Below are 23,945 nucleotides of genomic sequence, written 5' to 3'. Positions count from 1 at the left end.
CTTACTCCTACAGACTTCTATAACACTTTTGCCTTTGTTTTGTACCCCCAATACGGCTGCAGCAGTCGATACCCCCAGAGGGAATGAATAATCACCATACTTAGCCATACATTGACTGACGTCAAATTGTGCCATCAAGGATCGACACAATTCCCTCCGAATAGGTCGATCCCTTACTCCGATCAACGATCCAAAACCTATTTCTCCCAGCACATTCAACTGACCCTTCTCCTTAAGGTGTTTAATTAATAAATTCACCCTTTTAATGCTGCATCTTGTCGACACTTCCTACATTTTTTAACAATATATAATGTTATAGTTCTTATATATTTTGTATCAACGTATTTACAAGTTTAATGAATACCTTATTTTCATGTGCTTTCCTCCGTTCTTTGTATTCTTTACTATCATTCCTTGACTGTGTGATGTAAGGTTCCTTTTCAGCATCACTCATTGAATTCCATTTGGACCTCACATCTTTTTCACCTAATATTAAACATAAACGTTTCTTAATCAATACATTAACACTAAATACTAATACTACTCAATGTCAATTTCATTTTACATACCGAACCGCTCTGTGTGCCATCTCCCTTCATCCTTTTGCATTCGGCCATACTGTTAACATTTAAAATTTGTAATCAATTTAAAGTTTATCGATACTTTAATCCAATTACCATTTCAACAATAATAACAAAAAGACATTGATACTTACTAGAAGTACATATCCACCCTTTGGTTGCTTTCGAGTCTCGACCTCAATTTCAAAGTCATCTGCTCCACCAACAATTTTCCAACCCATTGACTCCATTTTCCTTCATATATCAGTTTACGCAAATCAAATTATTTTGTTACATACACTTTTCAATATACAAATATAGATAACTACTCTTGTGGTAAAACGGTTTTCTTCAAAAGAATTTGAATGGCCACACCAAAATGTGTCGGCACATTTATACAACCTATAATATCATTTTCTACATATAATATTTAATAAAAGTATCGACATTTATATTTTTCCTTGAATATCTATTTCTACCTGCAATCGGTCCCAAATGCTTCCTTACTCCAAAACCCCAAACAACACATAAAAAACCCTATCGCGATTACTGTAATAATTAAAAATTAGGATTTCGACAACATACTTTTCGATTCGACTGCAGCAACAAACAAACAAACTTCGCTTTAGAAACGCCTTCTGAAATGCAGCAACAATTACTCTTCGATTTCAAAAACTCGTCCGTTCTATCTTTTTTCAGAGGATATTTATCTATGGCCTTTATATTTTCATCGGATATGTTATTTATATTTAATCGATACAAATACAAAAGTGTCGATACTTTTATGTCAGGTGTCGATACTTTCGAAAGGATAATTACCTATTTCTTTGAAAGTGTCGATAATTTATTACACGTACTTACGAAAGTATCGACACTTTCAATATATCCGGTATCATTTTACCGGTTTATCATTTTGATACCGGTTTTATCATATTTTTACCTGTTATATCGTTGTGGATCGATATATTTTTTTAAAGTATCGACACATTATAGGCGCTATAACTGCTTCTCTTTTAAATTCACAAAGTGTCGATCCTTATATAACGTATCGACACTTTTAAATTTATCGGTTTTATCATTTTGTTACGGTTTTATCATATTTTTACCTGGTATATCGTTTTGGATCGATATATTTTTTAAAAGTATCGACACTTTTTAGGATTTATAACTGCTTTTAAAGTTATGTAATTTATGTTTCAATTTATTTAATAGTGTTCATGTTTTCCACCTACAATATTAATTTAATAATTTAATTTACACAAAATTTTATTTGATTGTTTTGATATTTTATAAAATATTATTTAGAATTTAAATTTAACAATATTAACCAAATATAATAATAAATATATTTTCAACAGTGAAATAAGTATGGACACTTTTATAAAAATGATATATACTTTTTTGAAAGTTATGTATTTATGTTTCAATTTTTTTTAATAGTGTTTCATGTTTTCCACCTACAATATTAATTTAATAATTTCATTTACACAAAAAATTATTTGATTGTTTTGATATTTTATAAAATATTATTTAGATTTTAAATTTAACAATATTAACTAAAGATAATAATAAATATATTTTCACAGTGAAATAAGTATGGACACTTTTATAAAAAGGATAGATAATTTACAATATAACATGTAAAAATATGACAAAACCAGATTCATTATGACAAAACCGGTAAAATTTACTTGATATGTTAAAAGTATGGACACTTTTATAAAAAGGATAGATACTTACCGATAACCAAAGTTTACCGGTTACCAAATTTTTTAATAGTTTTTCATATTTTCTACCTAAAACATTATTAGTTGTCAACATAATAGGTACCGCTAAACTGAATTTATTAAATACATTTTAATGTATCCGGTAATGCTGTATATTAGCCGTATATTAACCCGTCTTTCCTGAGACATTCCCCCTAAATCATAGAGCTGGTATGATTATTCATGTCCATTTTAAAATTTAAATATTTTATTAATATTTTAGTTTATTAATTGTATTTACTTTAAAATTTTGAATCTATCTATTGTATATAGTTTTTCTTATAATTAGTATAAATATTTTTACTATTAAAAATATTTTTAAATTTATCACTAACAGTAAAAGCAATATAATCAACCATCAGTTGGTTAAGTTGGTAAATCACAAGGTTCTTAATCTTGAGGTCATAGGATCGAGTCCCACGGATGGCATTTTATAATTCGGAGGTCTTCTACGGAAGCTGCTCTCAACCTAATATTAGGGACAACTTATTATCTAACCTCCCCTTATCCTATTACATATGAAAACAAGGGATAGCCATATTAAATGGAATTAAACCGTTGCTGAGTGGGAGGAGTCGGTGACTAGACAACTTGATGGGTTTATAAAACAAAATGGAGGTATGATATTCAAATGTAGTTGGCACAAGTGGCCCCCTAGATGAGATTCTTCTAGTCATTCATATAGACTTAGCTTGTGTTTCATTGTCTAGTATGGTGCTTGCATAGACTTTTTTTTATAAAAAAAAAAAATTTACAAAAAGGTTTTTGGGTATTTCTTTTATTAATATGATATAAATATAAAATAGTATATATTTAAAGATAAATTTTTAATTTTTTAACATTAAACGTTTATATTTTTAACATCTATAATAGTCGAACCCAAGTATTCAAAAAATAATAACAATTCTTTTATCATAGAGACTACTTGATTTATAATATATTTTAGCTTTTATATTTGCAACAAAATTTTATTTTTGGGTTGGGTGGTTCCTCCCTTTCCATTGGATTATCCTCTATACTGTAAAACCTCTGTAAATTAATAATATTATGATTATATAATTTTATTAATTTAAAAAGAATTAATTAATCGATATATTAAGAATTTATTAATTTAAAGAGATTTTCTTCGATTCAATAAACCTACATTATTTTTCATGAATAAAATATATACATTATATTAACTAATTGAATGATATTCTCAAGCAACTATTGGATTATTCGAATGAAAATGATACATGTTTAGTGGTTCAAAATTTAGAAGAAATTGTAGCTAACGTTATTGAGAATCTTATTAAAGAAAAAACTGAAGATTATAAAATGTCTTTGCAATCAATTACGCGGAAAGAAACACTCCTAAAGACAACACCTCTTTACAATTTTTTGTTGCAAAGATTATGGTCTCCTCCCATAATTTTTTAAAAAAAAATCTTATTAAACCTCTCAAAATTTCAAAAAATTTAGTTAGACCCTAATATTTTTGGAGAGAAAAAAATTAAACCATTTAAAAATTATAAAATTAAATTATTTAAAAATATATTTAAATTGAATAAAAAATTAAATTTTGCAAGAATAGAACCGCATCCGAGCACCCCTCAACTTATCCAACGTATAACACATATAAATATGTGCGTATGATAATCTCCTTTATTGTATATCTCAAAAGCCTGACAACTTAAAATATGGAGTTATATTTCCTATGTGGTTTCGCTCTTTTCGTTCTAATTGTCACCTTTTCGCTTTTGGCTATCTTTTCCTCCACCCGGGAGACCAGTGGTTGTTGTTCCAACACAAGGCTTCCAGTAGGCCGAACAGGCTTGCCGTTCATCGGCGAGAGCCTCGAGTTTCTGTCGACGGGTCGAAAGGGTCACCCTCAGAAGTTCATATACGATAGGATGGCCAAGTATCACTCTCGAGTGTTTAAAACATCGATCCTGGGAAATCCTACGGCAGTTTTCTGTGGGGCGGCCGGGAACAAGTTCTTGTTCTCGAATGAGAACAAGCTTGTCACCGCGTGGTGGCCGGACTCCGTCAACAAGATATTCCCTTCCTCCATGCAAACTTCGGCGACGGAGGAGTCCAAGAAGATGAGGAAGCTGCTCCCTAATTTCCTCAAACCGGAGGCCTTGCACATATACGTGGGGATGATGGATTCCATCGCACAAAGACACTTCGAAACTCATTGGGAAGGGAAATCACAAGTATCCATGTTCCCACTGGCGAAGAGCTACACCTTCTGGGTCGCGAGCAAGGTGTTCTTGAGCATCGAGGAACCGGAACACGTCGCGCGATTGGCACGTCCCTTTAACTTTTTGGCCTCCGGGGTTATATCGATCCCCATCGACTTGCCCGGAACACCGTTCAACCGAGCCATCAAGGCTTCGAACATCGTAAGGCAAGAATTGGGTGCCATTATCAAACAAAGGAAGATCGATCTGGCCGAGCAAAAAGCCTCCCCCACGCAAGATATACTGTCACATATGCTGTTAACGTGTGACGAGAACGGAAAATACATGAACGAAATCGATGTGGCAGATAAGATTCTTGGTTTGCTTATCGGTGGACACGATACTGCAAGTGCTGCCATCACTTTCGTCGTCAAGTACCTTGCTGAGCTACCCGAGATCTACCACAAAGTGCTGAAAGGTAAATCTCTTAGCAATTTTGGTACATATTAATTAATCATCAATATTAAGGGATAAAATCGTGTTTAATTAAATAATTACATTTGCAGAGCAAATGGAGATAGCAGAATCAAAAGCCCCGGGAGAGCTGCTGAATTGGGAAGACATTCAAAAGATGAAGTACTCATGGAACGTAGCATGTGAAGTAATGCGTCTTGCTCCTCCTCTCCAAGGAGCTTTTAGAGAAGCCCTCAATGAATTCATATATGATGGTTTCTCCATTCCGAAGGGTTGGAAGGTCAGTTATTAAATCTATGTATGTATGTATGTATGTATCTATCTATATTAACGCGTGTGTGTCTAGTTGTACTGGAGTACGCATTCAACCCATAGAAGTCCGGAATACTTCCCGGAGCCTGAGAAGTTCGATCCATCGAGGTTCGAAGGAAACGGACTAGCTCCTTACACGTACGTTCCGTTCGGAGGAGGACCGAGAATGTGCCCGGGGAAGGAGTATGCTCGCCTGGAAATACTAGTTTTCATGCACCATATTATCAAGAGGTACAAATGGGAGAAGCTTCTTCCTCATGAGAACATCATTGTAGATCCATTCCCAATGCCGGAAAAAGGCCTGCCCATTCGCCTCTTTCCTCAAACAACCGCCACAGCCTAAATTGTTTTCACCGTGCATTTTCTCGTTTCTCTGAAGTTTAATAAGTGATAGCTGTTGTTGCCTACAAAAACACTGATGCAAAGTGCTTGTACGTGTAAGATGTTTGTATTACTGCCCAGATAGACTGTGATTTGGCCTTGAATAAACATTAGTTTTAAAAGAACCTACAACTCAATCACATTTAATTTAAGTTGTTGAATCACTGTACTGATGTTTTACGTTCAGAAAGTCTTGGGAGGTTCTGGATTAGAAATAAGAAATTTGTGGGAAATAAGTAATGTATTATTTGCTTGTTTGTTAGTAATGTTTCATCACTTTTCAGTCTTTATATAGAGGTTGCAGGTGATTATTGGACTTAATTGAATACACTCATGGATCTCTGTGTTCATGGATTCTAGTTAAGTACAATCATGCATGAATGATATGTTCCTAGCCCATATGTTTCATCTATCTACCGGATCAACTAAAGAAAAGTTTGACCTGTTTATGACGAGTTGGGCAAAACCAAATAACAAAGTTCATTTAACACCATGCCAGCTGGCATAACAAAAATTCCTTCTTAACACTCACTAAGTCAACTATAAATACGATATCAAGTCTTGTATATGCCAAGTATTTCAAACTTCGCACAAGATTTTTAATCAAAGTTGAATCTTTCTTTGTTTCATCATCAAACTTTGACAGTTTCACTCCACACTCCATTAAAGTATCAACAAGACTAGAATCAAGCATATTAAATTTCTTCAACTTGTTTTACAGAACCTGCTTACAAGATGAATATATCATTATCTGATTGTTTCACTTCTAGGCTTAAATAATAAGACATTAGTCTCACATCAGTTCACTACGCAAAAGTGTTCTGTAGTAGCGTTTGGAGAGTAAACGCCACAATATTTTGAAATATAGCGGCGTTTATAATCCAAAAGCCGTCAAATGATAATATAGTGGCGTTTTTACAAAAAAAAATGTCGTAATAGAGTGGTAATTTAGCGGCGTTTAGGGCACAAACGCCGGTATATAGTTATTTTTAGTGGCGTTTTATAAAAAAAAAGGCCGCAAAAGAGTAGCCATTTAGCTGCGCCGCTATTGAGTATTAATGGAGCGACTTTTTTATAAACGCCTCAATATGGTTATTTTTAGTGGCGTTTTATGTACAAACACTGCAATATAGTGGACATATAGTGGCGTTTTAACAACAAACGCCGCAATAGAGAAGAAAGTTTGCGGCGTTTTACGGAAAATGCCACAATATAACGGTAATGTAGCGGCGATTATACCTCAAACGCCGCAATTATTAATACTTTCGTGTCATTTTTAGACAAACGCCACAATAGTGTTAATCAATAGTGGCATTTTTTATATAAACGCCGTAAAAGTATGTGATTTAGTGGCGTTTTTTTAAACGCCGCAAAATGTTAAATATATGGTCCTATTTTTTCCTACCTGAACCCTAAAATCATTTCAACTCTTCTCTCAAACATTCTTCTATGGTACAACAACAGGCTGAGCACGATTCCAAGCGACGTTGTCTTTTGAATGTCCCGACGACCAAATCGGCCCTCTGATCGACGAACTATAACACAATTGCACGGTTTGATCCCTCTTATCATTAATGATATTTTTCATTTTTGATTTTCTGTGTATTCTAAAAATGGGGAAAACCCTTAAAGCTAACGTATTGGAGAAAAAAAGGAGCATGTGTTGCCTTGAGTAAGAGAAATTATCGTAGGAATGTCTACGTGGCGTCTTTGCTCTGACGATGGATCAAATTATCGTTGGGAGGCTATTGGTCCGATCTCGCCGTCGAAACTTGATGATGACCCGAAAGGAAATTCTATTGCTCCATACCCTTCCATGGACGATCTCCTACTTGAAGGTAATAATCTATAAATCTTTAAGCCGCTATATACTGTTTTTCTATGGTCACTAAAATTTCATAGATCGTACGCATGTAGGATCTTCGAAGCTTATTGAGAACTATGATAGAGGAGTGGATAAATACTCGATGTTTAGAATCGAATTTGGTAACTCTGTGGCGTTCAAAGAATCTTCAATTACAAAAGCAGTATCTATCCTCAATGAAGATGATGTTGCCTCTACTGTTACTCAAAGTAAACATTTATATCATCTACTTAAATTTATTTTAATGTTTGATTCATTTCCCAAGCCACCTCCAATCAAGTTTCATAGTGTAGGTGGAAGTTCGTTATCTGTTTCAAGTGAAGCACTGAAGCGCGCAAAAAGTCTTCTTGGTGAACCGGAGGTAGGGGATTTATTTGGTGAAATGGATGAACAATTTCTCCATATAGAGTTTACAGGGAGGAAAAACTTAACGATGCGTCGTCAAACAAGGAAAACAACTTTCCTACGTCCTTTCCCCACGAATGAGCAGAACTAAATATATTCTAGTGAACAATATGATGAAGAATGTTTATGCATAACTTTAATGTTTCTAAATTTTAATGTATTTTGTTGTTAAGTATATTTATGCATAACTTATGGCTTAATTGAAATGTATGGATGTTGGTAATTAGGTTAAACTACAAGATAGTAAATTTATGTTATGTAGAGCATAAATTAAATATTTAAAAAATGTTAATATTATATAAATCAATATATTTAGCAGTGTTTATATCAAGAAATGCCGCTATAGGTTCATATATAGTTGTGTTTTTTACAACAAACGCCGTAATAGGTTCAACCATACATTTAATTTAATGTTTATCAATTTTAATTTATTTTGTTGTTAGGTTTTATTCTGCATAACTTGTGGGTTAATTAAAATGTATGATTGTTGTTAAATAGATAAAACTACATATATCAGTAAATTTAGCTGATGTAGAGTAGAAATTAAATATGTAAAATCATTTATTTTTATATAAATAAAGGTAATTAGTGGCGTTTATACCTCAAATGCCACTAACTTTAGACATATAGCGGCGCAATTATTAATACTTTAGCGGCGCTATTTTCAACAATGGTTTTCGTAGCGTTTGTCTTAACGCCGTATGTGTTTTTAACGGCGCTTATAAACGCCGCAAAAAACCTATTTTGCTGTAGTGGTTATAACATATTTGACATATTATACGAGTTCAATCATATGAAAAAAAATGTACTTTTTATTTGAAATTATATTAAAATAAGAAGGGTTCAATCTGTCAACCAAAATGCCAAGATGGTTTAGGCCTTTGGGACCTCCGTTCTTTCAACATAGCTATGCTTGGTAAGCAAGTTCGGTGACTTGTTAAATAACCTGACTACTTGCTCTCCAGAGTACTTAAAGCAAAAATATTTTCCTACTGGTGATTTACTTAGTGCCCCTCTTTGTCATAGTAGCTCCTACGCTTTGAAGGGTATTTATAAAGCAATCCAAGCCCTATCCGGAGCCTTGTACTGGAGGATAGGTTTGGGCAATAAGCTCAACATGGTTAGTGATAAATGGGGAGCGACTCAACTTGTAACTCTTACAGTAGATTACTCAAGTTATTCCACGTCTTTTTTCAGTGCGACGAAGTTTATGCAATCGAACAATGTTTGTTGGGATGAGGGTAAAGTTCATGAGGTATTCGTTATGGAGGATACTAAACGAATCCTTTCTACAACCATTGCACGTATTAGTCAGGATACCTTGAGTTGGGGCTATCACGACTCTGGCACTTAGTTAGATCCGACTCCTGGTGGCTCCAAAGGCCCTCCCACTCGGCTACCACTACCTCTAAGGTCTGGAAGATTATCGCGAAACTTTAGGTTCTCCCTAAGATCAGGATCTTCGCATGGAGAATGGCGCATGGAGACCTGTCCATTGGTTACCGTCTTCGTTCGGCCGTGTTAGAGGATAGACTCTGTCCCATGTGCTCCTCTATAGAGAAAATAGTTGTCCATGCCTTACAGGATTGCGACTATGCCCAGGTAATGTTTGCCCATGCTTGCTTGACTGGAGCCTTTCTTTAGTTTCCCCGTTGGACTGGCTTGAATCTATGATTGCTACACTTTATTTGGAAGGACATGCGGGTTTCCTGGTGCTTCTTTGGAACATCTGGAATGGGCGTAATGCCAAGGTTCATGACGATAGTTACCAGTCCCCTTAGTTGTTAGCCGTCAATGCCAAGATTTTGCATCAAGAGTACTTATTGACTAGGAACCACATAGTAAGGAGACGTCAGCGGATCCAGCCATTAGGATCAACGCGGCCTAGTTCTGCTCCTAACCGATGGACACCCCAGCCCTAGTGCAATCAAAGTTAACGTCGATGGGCCTTTGATCCTCATCGAAGATTCTGTTGGTGTCCTTGCTCGTGATGCAATGGGCGTCGTTTAGGGGGCATGGCTATGTCATCCCCTGGGTGTGCGAAAGCTAGCCTGCTAGAGATCCATGCTTTGACGGCGAGACTGGGGCTTGCTAGGGATAAGCATTGGCGCAAGTGACCATTGAGTCCGACCCTATGATGGTTGTTAATAAATTACAGCGCCCAAGCGAGCAATTCTCCACTCTTGGTTTTCATTTTCGGGAGGTTCGTGATATATTAGCTAGCAATGTGGACTTTGATGTTAAGTTTGCTTCTAGAACATGCAATATGATTGCTCATAAATTAGTTTCATAGGCCCTTTGTTCTGGGTACTCTTTATTATTTTACTCCGTTTATCTAATTTTCTAATTTTAATGAGTCATGTTCAAGAAAAGAATGATCATTGATCAATATTGTTTTTGTGCGAGAAAAGTGATTAAAAGATGGAGACGGGTAGAATGTAGGAGGTTATCTCTTTTTTAGGACTTAGTTTGAGGTATTTATAGTGATTTTTAATGTGTCGGTTGTAAGATCGATCATTATGGCTATTTATAGACTAACAAACTATATAGATTTGATTGTTAGACATTGAATTTTCTCCTAATATACGATGTGAATTTATCTAAAGGTCTTATCTATGCGTTGTAGTCTGAAGATTAATAGCGCTCTCATCCCCATAGTTCAAGGATCTTTAACAATTCCATTGAACGGCGGAATCAATCTAAGATAGGGACGAAATTAAAATTTCAACTTAAGAGGAACAAAATATAAATATTTTGAAAGTAGTAGATAATTTATAATTATTTCACAAATATTCAAATTGTATATATAAATTAAATGTAAAAAATCTTTTTTTTTGGTGGGGTTGGGGATTACAACCCCTCACGTATAACAAGTACATTCGTCCCGGGGTTTTAATGAGAAAATAACTTCAGTGACCAAAAATACCAGATAATATACGATTTTGACCAACTTTTTTTGGATTTGCGAAAATGACTAACAAAATCGCAATGCGATCTCTAATTCACATTGCGATCTCCACTATCGTAAATTCGCGTTGCATTTCGCGTTGCGATAGTTGAAAATCGCGTTGCGATAGTTGAAATTCGCGTTGCGATTTTCCATTTCGCGTTGCGATAGTTGAAAATCGCGTTGCGATTTTCCAAATTCGTTGCGATAGTTAAAAAAAAAGATTTTGTTTTTTAAGAATTTTCTCTAAAAAGATAATATCCGCGCGGACATGTCGAAGACACGTATTACCACGACCACGACCACGACCACGACCACGACCACGACCACGACCACGACCCGAGACGAGACGAGACGAGACGAGACGAGACGGACGGCGGCGGCGGCGCGCGAGAGTCTCCCTTGTTCTCTATCACTCAACAAGGAAGTGGGAAAGCCAAGCCTTAAATACCATTCCCAATAGTGTTTCCAATACTATGTGGGATTTGAGCATTACCAACACTTGTTCCCAATACTATGTGGGATTGAGCCTTAAATAGTGATATTATTTTTGAATGTTTTACTTAAAATTGCAATAATCGCGATTGATTGTAGATTGACTTTTAATTATGACATATTTAATCGTATAATACTAATGCAATTGGTTGATGATTCAGTTGTTTTAAGGTGCATGATTGTTAATTGTTTCCTGAATAATCACATTGTATTGGAAACAAGTGTTGGTAATGCTCAATCCCACATTATATTGGAAACACTATTGGGAATGGTATTTAAGGCTTGGCTTTCCCACTTCCTTGTTGAGTGATAGAGAACAAGGGGGACTTTCGCGCGCCGTCGCCGCCGCCGTCTCGTCTCGTGTCGTGGTCGTGGTCGTGGTCGTGGTCGGATACTATCTTTTTAGAGAAAATTCTTAAGAAACAAAATCTTTTTTTTCAACGAATTTGGAAAATCGCAACGACAACTGCAGACTATCGCAACGCGATTTTCAACTATCGCAACGCGAAATGGAAAATCGCAACGACAACTGCAGACTATCGCAACGCGACGCGATTTTCAACTATCGCAACGCGAAATGGAAAATCGCAACGCGAATTTCAACTATCGCAACGCGAAATGGAAAATCGCAATGCGATTTTCAACTATCGCAACGCGAAATGGAAAAACGCAACGCGATTTTCAACTATCGCAATGTGAAATGCAACGTGAATTTGCGATAGTGGAGATCGCAATGTGAATTAGAGATCGCATTGCGATTTTGTTGGTCATTTTCGTAAATCTAAAAAAAATTGGTCAAAATCGTATATTATCTAGGATTTTTTGGTCACTGAGGTTATTTTCTCGGTTTTAATTGATGGAGAACCAATAGTTTTTATAGGTGACCTCCGAATGTATAATAAATTTAAATTATTTTATTTTAATTAAATTAAAATTATTTTTTAAACTTTTTTATGATACTACCATGTAACATTGCAAAAAGAAATTTTTTTTAAATATTTTTTATAAACAATTTTCATATCATCTTGATTTATTTGTCTATGTATTAAATTATTTATTTAAATGTTAATTAAAAATATATGATATATAATACATTAAAAACCTTATGTTAAAACAGCTTTTATATATGAAAAAAACCCTAATTGTATTCTTCCTCCTCTTTTCTCTTCTTTTTTTTTCTTTACAATTTGTTTCAATTTTATTGATCAATCCAATTTTTTATTCTTTAATTTTTTTTAACAGACAGTAGCACCGATTTTGATGTTGGTTGTTGCCCGTCGGTTATCTTTTTTTATTTATTTTTTAGTTTTTTAATAAGAATAATTATTTCTTTGTGACATGTTTCTCTACTTTTATGACACGTTTATCTTTGTCTATGTGACACATTTTTTCTGTCTTTTGGTAGCTTTCAATTTTTTGTCGTTGTTTTCGTTTATCTTTTTTCTTAGGGTTGGATTGACATCGCCACGACTGATAAAGATAACACTTATTTGTTATCATGATGATCTTCCCTGATTTGGACCATCGGATTGATTTGAATACACGTTTTGCGTTCGTGGATAGTTTTTTCAGATCATTTGACTCTAATTTGCGATTTATAGGTGGTCTTCAATAGCTTTATCCCTTTTTGTAGTTCGTTTGCCGATGCAGTTAGATTTGTTCGTATCTTTATTTTGTTCAAGCTTTTTGGTTAGGTTTTTTTGATATTTTTCTTATTTGGTTCTTGTTTGATCTAGGTAGCTAATTTTTGTGTCAATAATTTTAAAAAAATATCTTAATTATAATTTTATTTATGTTTATATTATATATATTTATAAATCGTAATTATAATTCTGAATATTTTTTATTTTTAATAAAACGAGCGATTTTATACGTAAAAAGATAACTTGTATACGCAGACAAAGATGAAGCCATCAAGGGCGGCAGTAAACTGTTGAAATCATTAAATAAGAAAAAAAAAATGGGAAACATGGAATATATTAGATACTGTTGAAATCACAAACAAACAAACAAACAAAAAGCTTCCTTTTTGTCTTCTTTCATTTGTCTGAAGCCTTCGCCTCTTGCCTTGATATATATATATATATATATCTATATGTCTTATATAAATTCTTATAAAGGAACTCCTATTTTTTAGATATATTCGATTTTGGGACAATAATAGTGGCGTTGTTTTGATAAACGCCGCGATAGATCCATTTATAATGGCGTTTTATCAATAAAGCCGCAATAATAATGTCGGTTTTTTGAAAAACGCCGCAATAAATCTATCTATAGTGACGTTTATTAAAAAATCGCCACTATATATATATATACTTTTTTGGGGACCGTTTGCGCCGCGTCAGCCACGCCCTGCATACATCTATATGTATGTATGTGTGCATGCATGCATGTATCCCATTTCCCCATGGCTTTTCCTTCCTCAGGATGTCCTGTTTATATATTCCATTATTTTCAGATCCTCCACGATTCTTTGTTGCTCTTCATATTTGCTTCTCACTCACTAAGCCTCGAGTGCAACTCAGTTTACATTGTCTATTAGCAAGATAAGAGTTTTGGTTTTCGTGTTTCCAACTTGGATCAGATTGAAAACTCGATTTCAATAGTGAAAAGTAAGTATTTTATATACTTTAAGTTACAGTCAATTGGCGTTTAATGCCTACTTTATTATGGTAGCTTAGGTAGTTCTATCGTATTTGTCTTTGTTGTTTTGCATGTTTAATGAGTACATTGCTCCTTTTTTAGCCAAATGCATGCATTTACAAGTGGAATTTCTATGGAATTTCCCTCTGATAGTTGAAATGAATGTATTCTGGTGAAATCCCATTTCGGATGAACTGAATTCCTATCTATTTCTGGTGGCAATCTTTCTTTGCAACAGGGTTCAGCATACAAGAGCGTACTATTAACAGCATAAAGAAATGGCATCATCTTTAGAGGAGCTTCTTGCAGAGGAAGGGTTTAGAGGGAGGACTTCGGTTACGAGGTCGAGATCATCCGTCAGGTTAGAGGCTTCGAGCAAGTCTGATTCGCCGTTTAGTAACAGAGTGAAGACGGAGAGGACGAGGTCCAATGTATCTCGGCTCGAAGGGTGAATTTCGAGTAGTGATAGTACCAAGCGTAGGAGGCCAAGAGATTGTCTTGTTAGAAGAGAGAAACTATATGCTGAAATGAAAAATGGAAATGAAAACAGGCTTGAAAGAGGAGGTTCTAGTGATCGGCGAGAGGGCGTTTTTAGGGGAAACGAGGTTGTTGAGATAGGATTCGAAGAAACCGAGAGAGCCAATGATGCATTTGCTATTGTCGGGAGACATAGTTTAGGGAGACGAGATAAAAGGAACGATAATGCTTCGACTAAATACCTACTCGGTCGAAGAAGCTACAGCGATAAGCATCGAAACAACTTGAACCTGCAGGATGCTGCTTATGACAATGCTAATAAAGGTTCATGGAATCGAAAAAGCTTTAAAGATGGCCACCGCGAAAAGCATGATGATCCGGTACCTACGGTTCCTCAACCTGCCCTTGATGAAGTTGCTGTTCAAGCAATTGTATCCATCTTATGCGGCTATATTAAACGCTTTCTCCGAGATGAGGAATTCCGTGATGTCCTTCGTCTCAAATGTTTCTCCTCCCTCGACTTTATCAGACTAGACGACTATGACATTGAAGACAGTCATTGTCAATCTTGAGCAAGCAATCGAGACAGTAGAAAAAGCCGTTACAGAGTCTATCAGCGCAAAAGAACTGAAAAAAGCTTCATTGAAGCTTAGTGTGATAACCGGCTTGAATTCGAACGACTTGAAGGACAGCTTAACGAGCGGTTTTCCTAATGCAGTGCTTTCCTCATGTGCTCATTTTTACCTCAGTGTGATATATAAGTTACAAAAGGAGGACAGGGTCTCGGCAAGGCATCTTCTGCAAGTGTTTAGAGATTCACCTTCTCAGGAACGGACGAATCCCTTGCCCAAACTGTGTGACGATTTGTTTCATCCGCATCTTTCACATCTCGAGGCTTGGTACTATCAGGAAGCTAGTTTTCTATCAGATGCACCAAGCAGGAAGACGAAACTGAAGCTTCTTGAGAAAGTGTACAATGAAACCGTGGATTCTAGCACTTACCAATTAGCTTCTTATTACAAGGATTGGCTCACCGAGGGGACTGAAGCTCTTTCTTTCCCTTCCATCGATGTTCCATCTGTATCAGTTGGAAACATTCAGCAAGAGGTTTCACTTGCTCATTCTCCAGATCTAGGTAGTCCAACTAGTCCTTTCTCACCTCAGTCGATGGTGAGTAAAAAACTATATGATGCTGTATTCGGACGATCCAGTAAACCCGGACTAGAGGAAATCGGAGATAACGAGTTGCATTACTACGATACATGCCGGAAAAGCTCAGATTGCTCTTCTATTTATGTTAAAGAAACATGAATGTGTTCTTCAGAGACGGTGAAATATTCATACCAATATAATGGCGAAGCTTCCTACAGAAGTCTGCAGGATGATGCATCCTTTCTTGTAAGCAACTTTTAACAAATATAAACCCTCATTTTTTGTTCTTTTCAAACTCTTGTGGTCCATTTTGTCTTGCTTTCAACAAATATTTGTTATCGAGTTGAAAATACGGATCGTATACCGGTGAGACTCCGATAAGATTTCTCGAAATGCAGAACTAGGCAATTAGAAATGAAGCTTATTTTACTATGGACCAGGAAGATGGAATCTCCTCAACAGCCAAGGAAGCATGGAGACTGCCAGGACTGAGCATGCTGCAACAAAAAGAAGCTTATAACATGTGGAAGACAACTGCACACGATTACGATGAGCTGCATGCACCTGCTCCTTTAACTGCCAATGAACTCATGCTCAAAAGGCTAGCGGAACCGGCATTTCAGTTGCGACAAACTAAGATTACAGATGATCTTACTCTCTCTGGTCTTCCTAACTTTAGTGGAGGTAAGTTGAAAGGAAAACTTTATGAATGCTTGTGCAGCTGTGCTTTATATTCATGGTTTCAAATTGATTGCTCATATTGATCTTGTCTCGATGCAGAGTTGTAAGAAACTTACGGATATTCTGATGAAGAATCCTTAAGCATACACAAGGACTTCATTTGTCCTCTGACAGGAAAGTTGTTCGAAGATCCGGTGACTCTGGAAACGGGTCAAACCTTCGAGAGAATGGCCATCAAGGAATGGTTTAATCAGGGAAAAAGAACCTGTCCAGTAACAGGGAAATCATTGGATTATTCGTCGCTGCCGCATACCAACGTTATTTTGAAACATGTAATAGACAGTTGGAAATCGGACAATTGTACGAAAAACTTGGCATTGGCCTTTCAAATAGTTGGTAATTCGAAGGAACATGGGTTACTAAGGAGTGGGGGAACGGCTATATTCATTTTAGACCACTTTCTTACCACTTTAAGCAAACAAGAAAGAATAATGAATACCAAACACCTTATTTCTCTTGGAGCTTTGCCATTTCTAATTCATAGGTTTAAATCAGGAAACATGGAATAGAACGCACGCGTCGCAGCACTTCTTTCCTGTTGCATCGAAGCAGATTCAGTCTGCAGATACCAAATAGCGAGAGACATTAACAAACAGTGTCTATTCGAGCTGGTTTGCAGCGAGCAAGTAAGTTCGAGGACAAATGCAGTGATGTTATTGACAGAACTGATATGCTTGAGCAGGTTTGTGATATTTAAATTTATGAAAGCATGGGCTAGTTATTGATTCGGGTGAGCGCCATCTGATCTATCACTGATTCTGGGTCTCATGTTCATCATATCAGGAGGAAAGATGTCCCACTACTAGTAAGTGACTTGCAAGATGAAGAGATAACGAATATTATGTATTCTATTCATGATTATCTCCAAAATTCTCCTCTTGTACGAAGACCCTTGGTTGCCACACTGTTGTTGAACATAGATCTGCTGGTAAGCTTGTTAGATTTACTAGTACGCTCTATATGTTGATTCTTTTTTTCCCCTTCATATTATTGAATCTCTTATTTTCTTTTCATTTTAACTGACATGAACATGTACTGCAGGTAGATCCTAAAAAATATGGCTTATACAGAAATCAGGCTGTTGATGCCATTACAGAAGCACTGGATAGCAGCTTAATCGATGAGGAGGTTCGAGAAAAATGTTGCAGAGCACTACTTATCCTGGGGGGACGTTTTTCTTTGTCAGGGAAGTTATTGACAGAGGACTGTATTCTGAAGGTAGCTGGGTTCAAAGATGACCATGAAGCGAACTCTATCAAAAAAGAAGCGGATTTATATTTTGATGACAGTACTCTATCAGTAAGTTTCATCTCTAATTCCATTCACCATTATTTCTCCTGTATTCCATAATATTCATGTGGGACTGGTGTAATTGTCCATTCTTCTGCAATAACCAGGAAGATGAAGAACATGCCATTGCGTAGTGGTTGAGGAATTTGTCGGCATCACTAGTTCAAAGAGGCAACAAGTCATTTTTAGAGGCTATTTCTAAATGATTAGGCTCGGGAAAAGGGGATTTGGTGACTGCTTGCCTAGCAACTGTAGCGTGGTTGACCGGCGTATTACCATCACCAACTGATGATACCGAGTTGCAGCAGACCTTATGCACTCTTATCTCCCAGCTCAAACAAAACCTTGAAAGTGGTGCACAAGTTCAACACAAGTTTATTGCTTCTATGTCTTTGCTGAACTTAAAACCCAGGTTAGCAACTATTCTTTACTACGTTTCTTTAATTTCGGCCCTCAAGTCCTTAATATATTTAACCATCTTTTTCAAACCAGAGGAATCGGCTTATGGAAATTATAAGTGGTTCGGATTTGAAACAATGAAGTTCGGGCTATGGTTTAAACGATAACATGACCATCTCTCTTATGTGTTGCAGAATACAGGGTCCTGCTAATGACGATTGCAGAAGATATGGCGAGTCTTCTAAGAAGCCTTACTGATGTAACATGGACAGCAAAGGTACTACATGGCATAATATATTCTACTACAGACCTCCAAATTCCAGGAAGAAGATGGTGATTTGTTGCTTCACAGCTTTAAGTTATGAATATATTTTCGTTTGTTAAATGTCAAATACTGCTGTAAACATGTAGAGAGTTTTTTTTAGTTTTCTAATTGATTCTTAGAACAACTATTTATGTAAATTTCATAAAATATTAGGAAAAATACTGTGACATTGTCAAAAGAAGTAATGTCTTTAGTTGTTCTTCTGAACTGTAGACTCTCGTTTTCGAGCAATAATGGATGGATGGTCGCCAGCAGGTAAGTTAGATTAGGAATGCATGGTAAAAATCGTCAAACATAAGAAATAAGGGGTAAAAGGAAACAAGAAAACTGAGACTTCAAGCTACCATTGCATTCGGCAAAAATAAAAACTCATAGTACAGCAAAATAAACAGAAAAAGGGTTTTTTACCTAACACAAAACATGAGGAAATCATATTCCAGGTTTGCGTAGTTCTTCTGCTCCATGAGCAAAATGACACCTATCACCAAAAGTGCATGATCCTTTGGAAAAGTTCTCGCAAAGCTTAGTCTTGAAGTTGTTAGCTGAACCCGAGCCACCCATAGTAGGATTCTTCTTGCTATTTCCAAAGGATGAACTAACATTTAAAATGAGCTCTCGAACCATTGCACTAGCTTGATTGATCTGATCAAATGTTCCCTCCAGCTCAATGTTCTTTGAACTAGGATCTGACTCGTTGTCTCGTATTGAAAACTTAGCTCCTGTAACACGACAAATATGCTTCGAGTTCACCCCATTTTTACCAATGATAGCTCCAGCAAGGGATGCATCAATGCTGATCTTGGCAGTGGCAGATGCTCCAAAGCTGGCTGCAGCACCAAGACCCTGTGAGGGTGGCTCCATCCTACCAGCCATCCTTCCTGGCATAGATCCCATAGCACGAGGATCTTCATAAGCAGGACCAGTTGGCTTGCCAAGCTCCCACTCACCATGGGCAAAATGGCACTTGTCACCATACTTGCAACCTTCAGGGCTGCTGAATTTGTTGCACAAGCGGGTTTTTCACAGCTGGAGGAGATGAGCCATCGGGGAAGGACGCTGGGACTGCTGTATTTCTTGAAGCGGTAGGAAGAGCTGGGTTGCTACCAAGCATCTGAGACACCACTTTGATGCCACCAGGTACATAGTGCAAGAAGTGGCAGCTCTCACCAAACGGGCACCCAGAAGTGCTGTGAACAAAGCTCATTTATCAGGCTAACATCAATGAAATACAATTTTACTAATGCTATAATATCAAGTATCAATTATTATTATATATATATAAACACAGTGAAATTTCATAAAATTATGGATTGATCAAGGCTCTTCAAGCATTTGTAAACTCATGCAATACTAAGAAACAGTTCTAATTTATAAGGTGTTACTAAGAAACAGTTCTAATTTATAAAGTTTAAATACTTTAGAATTCAGGAATAGCAAAAAATAGCAATCTTCTGTATCATTAATTCATTGAGTAACAAGCACCAAGAACATGCCACAGCCCTTTATAATTTCCCAGAACCAATCAAATCAATAATCCCATTAAACAATAACAACTTCGGAAAAACAAATCATAATTTTGAGACTTCAACCTAGTGGCTATTTCCTCCCCCAACTACGTTGTAAAACTGGCGGGTCTGATAGGAGAAAAATTTTCAAGATCAGGCAGCCAACAATCGTAACAATGATAGCTATAACAATAATAATAGTGTTATCAAATGTTATCCTCAAAATTTTAGAAGTACCCTTTTCACCAATTCACCTCAACATCTTGTTAATTGAACTAATTAAAAACTCCATGATGAATATCTGAAAATTTCAACCACAGAATACTACATGACCTAGAGAGAATCCAGATGCATTCTTACTTTCCCCCCAAGAGAAAGATAAAAGTCTATCCAGAATCAAAAAACTGCACACAAACCAGATTAATATCATCACAGATTATCAATTTATGTACAAAAAGGAAATTTAGGTATTGATTATGATGTGCATACTGCTAAATATTAGAATTGACAGAGCTATTGATTTTACAAGAGAAAAAGTTAAAAGATGTATATATAGTCACAACTCGACAATGGGGAAAAAATCCCTCATCTCTTGAACCTTCCCATGTGATCTTGACTTGAAATAGAAATTTTGCAGACACACATAAGAATGCAATAAGGAAATAAAAGCACTAGATAAACACGGAACTCAACCAGTGAATAACATCCAAAAGCATATTTTCAGAATCTAAAGCTTACTTAAAGAGGGAAAAAACAGAAGTCAAGATTGGAAAAGATCACTGACAATTTATAAAATAATCTATACATACTAATTATTTATTAATCAAATAAATGGTTGGGAGTACACTAAAATTACACCATATTCAACAGAAATTTAATAACAATATTCGACAATAAAATTCTCAAAAGTATATACTGCTTAAATAAAAGAACATTTCTCAAACAATGAATCAGGGGGCAACCTCCAAATATTTAATTCAAGAGCAGCAGCATTGATTTCATGAAACTTGATTGTGTTATACATTACGTTTTAAAAAATTTAACATGCCTGTAATTTTTCATCTGAAAGAAGAGCCCTAAAATGCACCACCAAAAGATAAATTGTAATGAAAATTTAGGTTTACTTCCTCAGCACTTTGTTCCCATTATCTATGAAAATAGACTACCCCAAACCATATTTCAGTAATCATTAGATTTGGCATTTCACTTCTTTTATTGAAAAAGTTTATAGTATGCTATAATATGGAAAGGTTTTGCATCTTGCAAGCTTGCTTTCTGCTTGCATATAAGACACGAAGTAGTAAATCAAAGAATATTTCCAAGAAATCAATCATTATGTTCCATAGTCTTTCATATCAAGATTAGGGGTAAGAATATTACCTGTATCACCATTTCAAGTGATCAACTAATTAGTCATAATCACATAAATCTTGCTCCGGAAGGTTGTTGTCTAAGAAAATTTTACTTGCAAATTATAAATAGATGGAACTGCAGTTGGCTATTTATTTTGGATAGGTTAAGATTTGAACCTGAAAAACTTCATGCATGGCTTCGATTTGCTTCCTATACCAGTTGGAACGGACTCCATTTCTGTTGCAGAACATTAATTAATTTATCTCAGTTTCACTTTAAGTGTTATTGATTTTGGAACTTAACAAGGTATTCAATACCATTTCTTATCCTCGCTACAAAAGAAAATATGCACTTTATTAGATATGAATAACTGGTTTACATCATTTTTATTTAATTTAATCACCAACGTTATAAACAAATTGACTAGTGGGCTGACAGTTTGGTAATTACACACACCCAGTAAAAGGCTTGTAAAATTGTTCTGTACGTTAGACCAATACTCCATTAAATGAGAAAATAGAAGAAAAGGATATTTAAACATCATGCTCTTTTTTGGCTTCCAAGCATAAATAAAAGAATCATGTGTCTCTAGCGGGAAGTTGATCTCCCTATTTCCTAGGAACTGAGTTCAAGAAGATTGAGACAAAATAGTTTTCTTTACTTTTTCCCTTTCCATGATTTTCTAGATGACAAATCAGATTTAAGTAAAATATCTATATGCTTCAGAAGGCATTCCCAAACTTCTACAACAATCAACAATCAACTTGAAAGAAAGTTCACCAAATTTTAACATACAATGATATAAATGAAAAATCAAACTCTAACAAATGCAACAATACATCAGAGAAAAATATAACACTTAAGTTACAGCCAAAGTAAGCTATCGTTGTTAATCATGAAAGAAAAGCTTATCTGAAATGGAAAAAGGAGTAACGGATTGCATATTCAACATTGTACTACATAATAGAACCACACAGGAATAAATGAGGAAGGAACATCCATCATCATCACCGATATGCACTTGAAATGCAACTACAAACCAGACACTAAATAAAATTAACAAAAAAAGTTAAAAAAAACAAATGAAGGATCACATGCAAAGTTCAAACCCACCATTGTTAATGCTCAGCAAATCCAAACAAAGTGAAATAGGGCACACACAAACATTTACGGAAGATACCTACAAATACATCTGCAATGGATACAAAATTTCCACAAGCTGGTTTAACTAGTTGTCACTGTCCATTTAACAGTAAATAAGAAAGTATACATAAATTCATTAAGCTAACATATATTGTTAAACGGAAACATGAGATCAATTAACCCATTTGTAGAGCATATAAACTCCATGTTCGAAGAAAGAATAACAGCCCTAAATTTCAATATATATATATATCATCTTAATTCCTTTAAAACTCAATGTAGTAACCATATAAACCTTGCTGTGGTCTAGAGCTCCACAGTTTTTTGTGTGTGTTTTAATGGGGTAGAACTCAAGGAAATATTTTACTCAAAATGTTCCTTTTACTTTTTTCCTTACTATCCCTCGTAACCAAGCTTCTATTTTGAATTAATATTAAACTTGGGTATACTTCATTCAATTTAAATTCATCTTTATAAATTCCCAGCTGACAATGTTCATATCCATGTACTAAAATTATAACCAATACTCCGATATCCATTAGTGCTTACCCAGCAACCGAACACTCTTAGACTACACAAAATTCCAAGCTTTCCACTTTTCAGTGCTTCGGCGAACAAAACAAAGAAAGCAAAAAGAAGTTGGAGCCTGAGCAACCATCGTTTTCATCTCAAATAAACAACAAACGAACTTGTACAAACATAATATATATATACACACACACACACACGAAAATAGCTGAACATATATATATATAAACAAGTTGAAAGTTCGAACCTTGCTTGAATTTCTTGAAGCCGCCATTGCCATTCTCCGGTCTCCCTCTTTTGCGTCCACGGGCACCAAACTCCATAGAGCCAAGAACGAGATCCGAGGAAAAATAAAAAGGAAACGACAAAAAATGGAACCCTAGGAGAGAGAATGCGTAACTAGGGTTCGAAGTAGAAGGGAAAGGAGTGAGGGAGGGAGATAGAGGAAAGGGAAAATTGAAAAATTAGGGTTAAGCGCACTTGGTTTTTTCCTTTTTGTGTTCAAAGCTTAGGTGCAGTTGATGATGTATGCACTGAGCCTGAAAGAAAATGATTTCTATTTATTTTATGGGAAAATTCACCTGTAGTACTCAATTATTAATTCAAGAGTAAACTACAGGAATGGTCACTTACCTTCACATTTCTATATTTTTCTCATCAAATTTAAAAAATTACATTTTTAATCACTAATGTTATTGTTTGTTAAATTTTAATTACCGAGACGTTATTATTAGAAGATTCTATTTTTTTTATTTTAATCCTTATAATTTCATAAATAAATGAAGTGTGGGTGAGTATTCTTATGGTTAACCCTGAATTTTATCAATTTAATTTTTGGTCTTATCTTATATGATATTTTTTTTTTAAAAGTAACAATAATTAATTGTTACTTTATAATAGAATACAAATATAAAATTATTAAATTGATACTTTGATACGATGGACTCATTTGTTTTGAAAATATTATAATAATATTAAATTATAAATTTTTAAAATTAAATAATTGATATTAATTAAATT

General features: G+C 35.3%; 4 protein-coding genes across 4 annotated transcripts; 3 read left to right on the top strand and 1 right to left on the bottom strand.

The window, feature by feature from the left end:
* The first annotated feature begins 3,985 nt into the window (after positions 1-3,985).
* Positions 3,986-5,763, top strand: LOC120124470 (beta-amyrin 28-monooxygenase-like). The gene is made up of 3 exons (XM_039143131.1): positions 3,986-4,969; positions 5,058-5,245; positions 5,312-5,763. The coding sequence occupies exons 1-3, from the start codon at positions 4,006-4,008 to the stop codon at positions 5,618-5,620; spliced, it is 1,461 nt and encodes a 486-aa protein (XP_038999062.1). The 5' UTR covers positions 3,986-4,005; the 3' UTR covers positions 5,621-5,763.
* An 8,527-nt stretch (positions 5,764-14,290) lies between these two features.
* LOC120124399 lies at positions 14,291-15,800 on the top strand. The gene is made up of 3 exons (XM_039143094.1): positions 14,291-14,460; positions 14,563-14,993; positions 15,046-15,800. Exons 1-3 carry the CDS (start codon positions 14,291-14,293, stop codon positions 15,798-15,800), a joined length of 1,356 nt encoding a protein of 451 aa, XP_038999025.1.
* Positions 15,801-16,072: 272 nt separating this feature from the next.
* LOC120124398 (putative E3 ubiquitin-protein ligase LIN-1) lies at positions 16,073-18,329 on the top strand. Its single transcript, XM_039143093.1, has 7 exons — positions 16,073-16,325; positions 16,497-16,654; positions 16,892-17,064; positions 17,166-17,310; positions 17,424-17,670; positions 17,883-18,084; positions 18,266-18,329. The coding sequence occupies exons 1-7, from the start codon at positions 16,073-16,075 to the stop codon at positions 18,327-18,329; spliced, it is 1,242 nt and encodes a 413-aa protein (XP_038999024.1).
* A 467-nt stretch (positions 18,330-18,796) lies between these two features.
* Positions 18,797-23,424, bottom strand: LOC120124471 (zinc finger CCCH domain-containing protein 31-like). The gene is given in 4 exon segments (XM_039143132.1): positions 18,797-19,416; positions 19,418-19,583; positions 21,431-21,491; positions 23,173-23,424. Coding segments are annotated over 4 exon segments (894 nt in total). The 5' UTR covers positions 23,249-23,424; the 3' UTR covers positions 18,797-18,825.
* Positions 23,425-23,945: the final 521 nt, after the last annotated feature.

The sequence above is a fragment of the Hibiscus syriacus genome, unplaced genomic scaffold, assembly GCF_006381635.1.
Source record: "Hibiscus syriacus cultivar Baekdansim isolate YM2019G1 unplaced genomic scaffold, ASM638163v2 tig00110418_pilon, whole genome shotgun sequence".
NCBI classification, from domain to species: Eukaryota; Viridiplantae; Streptophyta; class Magnoliopsida; order Malvales; family Malvaceae; genus Hibiscus; species Hibiscus syriacus.
The sequence above is the reverse complement of the archived record's forward strand: the minus strand, read 5'-3'. Positions and strand labels throughout refer to the sequence as shown.

Excerpts from the sequence above, each read along its gene's own strand:
- LOC120124470 (XM_039143131.1), top strand. The coding sequence starts at position 4,006 with ATGGAGTTATATTTCCTATGTGGTTTCGCTCTTTTCGTTCTAATTGTC. Across the intron at positions 4,970-5,057 it reads CTACCACAAAGTGCTGAAAG|AGCAAATGGAGATAGCAGAA; the intron begins GTAAATCTCTTA and ends TTACATTTGCAG. Across the intron at positions 5,246-5,311 it reads CCATTCCGAAGGGTTGGAAG|TTGTACTGGAGTACGCATTC; the intron begins GTCAGTTATTAA and ends GTGTGTGTCTAG.
- LOC120124399 (XM_039143094.1), top strand. The coding sequence starts at position 14,291 with ATGGCATCATCTTTAGAGGAGCTTCTTGCAGAGGAAGGGTTTAGAGGG. Across the intron at positions 14,461-14,562 it reads AATGTATCTCGGCTCGAAGG|GCTTGAAAGAGGAGGTTCTA; the intron begins GTGAATTTCGAG and ends AAATGAAAACAG. Across the intron at positions 14,994-15,045 it reads TGATGTCCTTCGTCTCAAAT|TCATTGTCAATCTTGAGCAA; the intron begins GTTTCTCCTCCC and ends CATTGAAGACAG.
- LOC120124398 (XM_039143093.1), top strand. The coding sequence starts at position 16,073 with ATGGACCAGGAAGATGGAATCTCCTCAACAGCCAAGGAAGCATGGAGA. Across the intron at positions 16,655-16,891 it reads CCAACGTTATTTTGAAACAT|AACGCACGCGTCGCAGCACT; the intron begins GTAATAGACAGT and ends AACATGGAATAG. Across the intron at positions 17,671-17,882 it reads GGATTTATATTTTGATGACA|GCTCGGGAAAAGGGGATTTG; the intron begins GTACTCTATCAG and ends CTAAATGATTAG.